Source organism: Penicillium chermesinum (genome assembly GCF_028974085.1).
Source record: "Penicillium chermesinum strain IBT 19713 chromosome Unknown utg000001l:1.0-1975020.0:1.0-1976611.0, whole genome shotgun sequence".
Classification (NCBI taxonomy): Eukaryota; Fungi; Ascomycota; class Eurotiomycetes; order Eurotiales; family Aspergillaceae; genus Penicillium; species Penicillium chermesinum.
Window position 1 is genome coordinate 1,183,851 of NW_026695311.1, and position 8,078 is coordinate 1,191,928.

An 8,078-nucleotide genomic window follows, 5' to 3' on the forward strand; every position below is an offset into this window, starting at 1 on the left:
CCAGCCCAGGTTCCTGCAGGACCCAGTTCTGCATGGAACTTTTGTTCTGCCACGGCTTATGCACATGTCCGGATGAGTGGTGTGGATCGTTTGACTGAGACGACAGGATTTTCATATGGGACTGGTGTATCCCAGGATGCCCGGAATCGAATTCATGAGTGGTAATGTACATGTTGATGGAGATTTATAGTATACACATCGGGATGGGAGACCCAGCGGCTAAAAAACCACATTCACCAGTTTGCCTCCCTTGACCACGATGACGCGCCGGCGCTTTTCCCAGTCGTGCTTGACACGCAACCACTGGTTCCCTTCTGGTGTTTCCAAGACTCGATCGATGATCCAAGACTGTTCGTCCGTCCCATTCGATGGCTGCCAGCGTGGGATAGTGACTGCACAACGCAGCTTTCCGTTGATCTGGACAGCGACTGCTTGGCCCCCGCGGGTAGACAGAGCATCGGCTTGCTCGGGGGTAAGGAGGGGGGGTAGGCCAGGGAGAGGAGATCACCGGGCTGCCGCGCCCTGGGGAGCTGATAATCTGGGTGTGCAGCACTTCCCACGATTCAGAGGCAAGGGCCGGGGCAATAGGTGCTAAGAGGCGGAGGAGAGAGGATACGGACAAATACAAGGGAATAGGGGAGCTTGGGGGCGCTGAGGATAAGGCATTGGTGAGCTTGATCAGATCAGAGATGACGGTATTCAGACCGTATGGGTTGCTCTCGATACAGGCGGTGACTGACGAGATCGTCTTGTGGGTTGCAAGAACCGCGTCGGCGTCAGAATCGCTCAGCTCATCCAGAGATGGAAGAGACACGGCGTGGCCACCAAGCATCATCAGACTGTCCGCTTCAACGGTGAAAGATGACGAGGATAGGGTCTGCTGGGTATCGTGGATTAACTTCCAAAGTCTGCCAAACCAGCGCTCAATGCCGACAATCTTGCTCTCGTCCCATTCCAGAACCTCGCTCACAGGAGCTGAGAAAAGAACATGTGCGCGAGTGGCATCAGCGCCATAATTGGTTGCACACGCAGTTGGATCAACGCCGTTGTGCTTACTCTTTGACATTTTCTCAAATGATACACTAGGGGTGACCTGGGTGCCCTTGATCAAAGGTTTGTCTGGATTGGAGAGATCCAGCTCGTCTGGATGGAGGAACCGGCCCGTAGACGGATCGCTGAGAGTTTTGCCGTGGACCATGCCCTGGGAAAGAAGAGTCTTGAAAGGCTCATGAGGCAAGCGCTCTGACGCGACGGATGGGAATAACTCGGACTGAGCAAGGAATTTGTAGATGAACCGAGCATACAAAAGATGCAGAATTGCATGCTCAACTCCACCCAGGTAGATATCGACAGGTCGGGCAACAGAGGACGAAAAGGGAGAATCCTTGTTGGCGGCATCGAGGAAACGCAGGTAATACCACGACGAGTCAACAAACGTGTCCATGGTATCCGTATCGCGTTTCGCTGGACCCCCGCAGCTGGGGCACTCTGTGTTCAGCCATTCATGGGAGGACTCGAGCGGGTTTCCCTTCTTGCCCTTCAACCACTCCCCTTCAATCTTTGGTAGCATAACAGGCAGATCTTCCTTCGGCACAGGAACGGGCCCACACTCGCTGCAGTGGATAATCGGGATAGGTGTGCCCCAATAACGCTGCCGACTGATGAGCCAATCTCGCAGGCGCCAGCTTTCGACAAAGCTTGCTTGTCCTTCCTTTTGTAAGTCGCCAACAATCTGCTGTGCTGCTTCTTTTGAGTGAAGGCCTTGATACTTTCCACATCGAGAGGTCAGAATGCCCTCTTGAGTAAAAGCTGTCGCAGAAGTGACCCTGTCTCCTTCTTCAGCAACATCCTTGGTGGAAGCGGGCTCGATAACGAACGGAATCGATTCGTAATTGACATTCTCCCTGAAGAACGCCATGTCTCTGGCATCATGGCCAGGCACGCCCATGACAGCACCCTCGCCGTAGTCACTTAAAACGTAAGGAGCCACAAAAACAGGCAGCTTGCGCTTCAGGTGCTCAGTTGAATTATCAATCTTCACCAGAGGGTGCGAAGCATGCACGTCATTGAGGAGATACCCGGCCTTGGAATCTGGCGGCAGCGAAGACGCCTCCGCCAGGAACTTGGTGAGTGAAGGGTCATTCTCGGCCGCTTGTAGGACAATTGGGTGGTTCGAGGACAGAGCCACATACTCCACGCCATACAGAGTGTCTGGCCTTGTTGTGAACACGTCCACGTGCACAGCAGTGCCCCGGATTGTTACGGGGAATTTCACCTTGGCCCCCTGCGACTTTCCCAGCCAGTTACGCTGCATCGACAACACACGCTCTGGCCAACCACCGGATAGGGTGTCGAGATCTTTCAGCAGGGCTTCTTTGAATGCAGTTATCCGGAAGAACCATTGTTTCAGATTCAATTTCTCAACCTTTGCGCCAGACCTCCACGAGAAGCCATTAGCATCCACCTGCTCATTCGCCAACACGGTCTTGTCCACCGGGTCATAGTTGACCAGGGCTTCGGCCTGGTACGCTAACCCCTTCTCATGCAACATCAAGAAGATTCGTTGTGTATGTTCGTAGAATTCGGGGGCACAGGTCGCGAGTTCCTTTAGAATAATTAGATATCCACAAACTTTTTTTCCTTTTCAACATCATGCGCCCCGGAGGGCACAAAGAGCCTCACGATCACATACCCTGTCCCAGTCAAAGGCAACCGATATCCGCTGTAATTGCTCCTTCATTTTTGCGATATTTTGCTCTGTCCACAGCGCCGGGTCCACGCCTCGCTCGATCGCCGCATTCTCCGCCGGCAGCCCAAAAGCGTCCCAGCCCATCGGGTGCAGGACTTCATGTCCGCGCATCTTATAGAACCGTGACAACACATCTGAAATGGTATAAACTCGGAGGTGACCCATATGTAATGTGCCGGACGGATACGGGAACATTGGTAGAATATAAGATTTCGGTCTGCCTTCGGTCTGTCCGGCGGTGCCCTGCGAGCTTGCTGGCTCCGCATGCCACTTGGCCTGCCATTTCCGATCGAGAGAGGGGAGATCGAGCCTTGCGGTGTTCGAAGTGGTCGCAGCGAAGCGAGTAACGTGTTTCGAGGAGAGACCGCGCGGGAGCAGACGCGCGCCTCCGCGCACCCGCGCAGGCGGAAGGGATGTCAATCGAATGCGAAGAAGGGACTGCATTGCTACCGCGGCATCATTATGCTGTGAGGGGAGCAATGCGACCGTGTTGCGGCGTGGGATGTTGTCCCGTTGGATTCTTTTTCGTCTCCGAAATTCGTGGAGAGCTTTATTCCCGATTGGGACTAGCGGCTGTTTCTAGAATGCGTTGACGGGATGAATCTGCGAATTTATAGGAAGAACATATAAGAGGTCGGTGAAGACACGCGTTGGTCTATCATGATGTCTATTGCGCGAATCTACTATTCATACAAGACGCGGATATCCTCATGGGGGTCTACAGTCTCAAAATGTCACCGCTCCGATCAATACCGCCACGGAAGTGATCGCTGAGAACTCTCCCCCCGAGGATAGTTTCGTCGACAATGCCCTGCACATGCTTGGGCTCAATGCGACCATACCAGATTCCCTTGCCTGCGAGCGGATGAGGCTCAACCCCCCCGGGTCATGCCGGGTGGAATATAGACAATCACATTGCCGGCGTACTTGTGCCCACCGATATGACTAATAAGACCAAGGTTGGCATGATTGGGCGCGTCCATGATAGCACCGTCGCTGCCAGTTGCTGTGTATCCCTGCGACAGGAGGACTCGTTGAAACTCTTGCTCGAGCACCGGGGCCATGACTCCGCAACGCATATCACGACCTCCATGCCCACATATTAAGACCGTAGGCGACTGTGCTATGTCCAAAACACCCGTGAATTTTGATGCCAGGTCTGGAACCCGGGTCATACGGGCCTGCTCGTCCTCTGGCAAGCCGCCATGCATACTATGTAATTTCTCCGGTAAGAGGAATGCGCGGATGAAGGTCGTTAGGTCGGTGTCATTTGGACCGATTTCTGCGGGGATCGAAGGGATAAATTTGAAGCTGGGAAAAAGCAATGCGGAGGCAACGGTGGGATCCTTCGAGGCAGGGGCGATCGAAGAATTGGTCACGAGAATATTGTTAAAAGGCTAGCAGTAACTCAGCGTTAGATCAATCTCCAGGCTGGGAGCATCGGGTCCAAATGACAACGCTTACATCCAGGTACGGGCCTCCCCGCCCAAGGAGCGTCTTCAAGCCCCGGACCATATTACCCCAGCCCTCCGTCTCTCCGTCATCCTCAATCCGACTGGTCCAGTCTCGTTGTCCGGTGCAGATGAGGAGCTGCTGCGCGTAGGCCACCATCGTTCCGTTTAGCGGTTGATCATGGTCGATCGGGAGGCCCTCTGGCATCGAGGGGGTCGGAGGGCAGTCGCATGTTGGCTCCGGGCATGTTTTGGTAACCGGAAATGGCGGAGGTATCTCGAGGCGTGCGCGGAGTCTGCTCTGGTGGGATACAGTGGTGGACAGCAGCCGAGCAGCGGGCTTCTGGCAGCTCTGCCCGCTCCAGTCGCGCACGAGCGAACGCGCGAAAGCCGTGCCCGGTCGCATCGGTAAGGAAGGGGGGGGCAATGGGGATGCGGATCAAGTCATGGATGCAATGAGAACTCAGAGTGCATGTCGCGCGAAGAGGGAAACCCAGTTTGGCTAACTCCGAGCAGCTCGGAGCGGAGATCAGGTGGGGAATCTGGCATGTGCGGGTGGCGGTTCGGATTTGCTAGGCCCTCCCCATATTAACAGAAGTTAACAGCATTCGAAGCCGTGCAGTAGTCTCAGCCCTAGTTCAATCTGATTTAGGAGGGCCAATTCTTTTTGTCTTCTGACTTAACTTACGCTCTATCCAAGTTAAAGAGAGTTAGCTGTCCACATATTAAAGACCTTAGAGCTCGGTCAAAGCTGACTCTATTGAAATACTCAATTACTCCCCGGTCTATGGATGGCCTTCAATAGACTGTCAGGCGCCTGGGCCTTCCACCTTGATTTCCCAAAACTCGAAGATTAGCATCTCACTATGAACTTGACTCTATTAAACTTGGCACGTGTTTCTCTTGATTATCATACATACTACCTTGGAATCTTGGAACAACATCCAGACTCGGACCAACTCATTTTGAAGACCCAACGACTTCTACCTTCTACACTTGAACAAGCCTAGCCACACACAGCAAAACTCACTCCAGATCTATGGGCCGGGCAGGACGCATCCTGTTCCAGAGGGATTTACTGATATTGTTGGCGTGCACGAAACGACTGGGGAACCCCGGATAGGAGATGGAGATGGAGATGTTCATCTCGAGCCCACACGCAGCCAAGCCAGGAGCTACAGATTACATGATGACCGGGCAACTGGGCAGGATGCGATCTGCCGATGCCGAACGGCTTTTGAGGCACGGGGTAGACAACAGCCTTTCGAAGATAGAAGAGTCGCAACGTGCTGTGCCGAATGCGTTGATGCAGAAGCTCGGCGAGTGGGCTCGGCGAGTTGGGTAATCGCCGAGCCAGTGAGGGCTGAGATGACGTAGTGGTATCTCGTTCCCTTTTGCCGCATCCGCAGTAGTTAGGCGTCCAGTCGTGCATACTGGCAGAGCTCATTACCTTCTACGTCATATGTGGCTTTCAATCCCCCCAAGTTCCTCGCAATGAGTCTCTATTAGCAAAGCCGAGAGGGTAGGCTCTTAGCTATGCTTTGGGACGCAGTTATAGCGGACAAGCCCCTCAAGGTCGGATGTGATAGGCTCGGAGATCCGACCGAGCCGCCGATCCTGAAGTGACAAAAAACGGTCACCCCAGTCGGCTTCCAGTCTGGAGAAAACTCGATTTGACCGGGTAAAACGGCTCCGTCCCCGCTGTCGGACGTCCGATGATCTGCTAAAAGAGTCGAGCTTCAGGATTTTCGATACTGGGTTCTTTGTAGGTTGATCGGAGTTAAAAAGAAAATAAAATCCAGGACCGAGCCGGGTACTGTCCAGGGCTAAAAAGGACCCCCCATCGCCTCGAAGACATGCGAGAAGCAGACTCTTTCTCTAAACTTTTTTTTTGGCGGATACCCCCGTGTTCTTTCCCGACCTTTCTCCACCATCGAGTGTTAATCATTCTTGGCATACAATTGATCATCAAGGCCCAGCCATGGCCGAGTCGGAAGAGCATGACCCGCGCTCCAGTGCGTCAAGCGCCGATATTGAATCGCACAGCGAATCCGATAACATGACCCACGAGCAGAACGGCGAGTCGCCGCCACTGGAAAAGCAGTCGACCTCAGCATCCGGCATCTCAGCATTCCAACAGCGGACCCAATCCGTGGTATCGCGCATCCGCAGCCGCGAGCCGGGCCAGACTGCTAAATTCACCCATCCGCTATCACATACCAAGACCAGCACCGATGTGCTGGTCGATTTCGACGGTCCAGATGACCCCTATCGGCCGCTCAACTGGGGTTTCAAGAAGAAGGCTATCACGACGGTGCTGTACGGATTGACGACCATGGGCGCGACGTGGGCCAGTTCGATCTATTCGACCGGCACAAATCAGATCTCCCATGAGTTTGGCGTCTCGACGGAAGTCGGGACGCTGGGGACAGCGCTGTTGCTGTTCGGCCTGGGTCTGGGGCCCTTGGTCTGGGCGCCACTGTCAGAGGTCTATGGGCGGAAGCCAGCGGTCCTGGCACCGTATTTTATCGCGGCCATTATGTCCTTCGGTACAGCGACGGCGAAGGATCTGCAGACGATTATGTTGACTCGCTTCTTCTGTGGGTTCTTTGGCTCTGCTCCGGTGACGAACACAGGTGGTGTGTTAAGCGACATCTGGACGGCGGAGCAGCGTGGTGCTGCCATCGTGGGATACGCAATGGCTGTCGTGGGAGGACCTGTCCTGGGCCCAATTGTCGGCGGGGCAGTCGTTCAGAGCTATCTGAGATGGAGATGGACAGAATACGTGAGCGTCCCCTCCGGATATAAGTTGCACCCCTAAAATGATAAATACTAAACTTTAATTCGCAGCTCACGGGGATAATGATGATGTTCTTTCTCACCCTGGACCTCCTCTTCATCGACGAAAGCTACCCACCGGTCCTCCTCGTCTACAAAGCCCGCCGCCTGCGGTTTGAAACAGGCAACTGGGCCCTGCACGCCCGCCACGAAGAATGGGACGTCACGCTCAAAGAACTGGGCAACAAATACCTCATCCGCCCCTTTCAACTCCTCGCCACCCCAATCTGCTTTCTGGTCGCCCTATACGCATCGTTCGTCTACGGCATCCTATATCTCAGTCTGGCTGCCTTCCCAATCGTCTTCCAACAGGTCCGCGGCTGGAATCAGCTCGTGGGAGCCCTCCCCTTCCTCGCCTATCTGGTCGGCATCCTCTTCGGCGCCGCCCTCAACCTCTTCAACCAGCGCTTCTATGTCAAGCGCTACCGTGCGAACAACAACCGCCCCGTCCCCGAGGCCCGACTGCCGCCGATGATGGTCGGCTCTATCATGTTTGCGGCGGGCTTGTTCGTGTTCGGCTGGACGAGCCCCAAGCATATCCACTGGATTGGCCCGATCATCGGTGCCGTCATGATGGGCTTCGGATTCTTTACGATCTTCCAGGCTGCGCTGAATTACTTGGTCGATACGTTCCAACAGTTTTCGGCGAGCGCGGTCGCGGCGAATACGTTTCTGCGGTCGATGTGCGCGGGCGGCTTTCCACTGTTTACGTCGGCGATGTTTCATAATCTGGGCGTGCCGTGGGCGGCGAGTCTGCTGGGGTTTATTTCCGTTGCGTTGATTCCTATTCCATATCTGTTTTATATCTTTGGAAGGAGGATTCGGGCGAGGGGGAAGTGGTCGCGTGCATCTCTGTGAGGGGAGTCGGTGGGCTGGTCCTCCAGATCTCGATACCCGGTTTATTCGTTAAATAGTACATATGAAGTCTGCATGAGGATGAGATAGATATTCATAATATAATAGAAAAGCGATCTTGCGTTTTAGATTTGGAAACCAGATTCTGCTAGTAATAGGGCCTGAGAGGATGTGCAGTGGCAGGT

General features: G+C 54.3%; 3 protein-coding genes across 3 annotated transcripts; 2 read left to right on the forward strand and 1 right to left on the reverse strand.

Annotated features, from left to right (window-relative positions):
• Positions 1 to 219: 219 nt before the first annotated feature.
• Positions 220 to 4,606, reverse strand: N7468_000463 (leucine--tRNA ligase NAM2; the record flags this gene model as incomplete). Its single annotated transcript, XM_058469760.1, has 5 exons — positions 220 to 372; positions 509 to 2,605; positions 2,693 to 3,328; positions 3,664 to 4,146; positions 4,214 to 4,606. The coding sequence occupies 5 exons, from the start codon at positions 4,604 to 4,606 to the stop codon at positions 220 to 222; spliced, it is 3,762 nt and encodes a 1,253-aa protein (XP_058335791.1).
• Positions 4,607 to 5,326: 720 nt separating this feature from the next.
• On the forward strand, positions 5,327 to 5,545 carry N7468_000464 (uncharacterized protein; the record flags this gene model as incomplete). Its single annotated transcript, XM_058469761.1, has 1 exon — positions 5,327 to 5,545. One exon carries the CDS (start codon positions 5,327 to 5,329, stop codon positions 5,543 to 5,545), a length of 219 nt encoding a protein of 72 aa, XP_058335792.1.
• A 636-nt stretch (positions 5,546 to 6,181) lies between these two features.
• On the forward strand, positions 6,182 to 7,896 carry N7468_000465 (MFS transporter; the record flags this gene model as incomplete). Its single annotated transcript, XM_058469762.1, has 2 exons — positions 6,182 to 6,985; positions 7,051 to 7,896. 2 exons carry the CDS (start codon positions 6,182 to 6,184, stop codon positions 7,894 to 7,896), a joined length of 1,650 nt encoding a protein of 549 aa, XP_058335793.1.
• Positions 7,897 to 8,078: the final 182 nt, after the last annotated feature.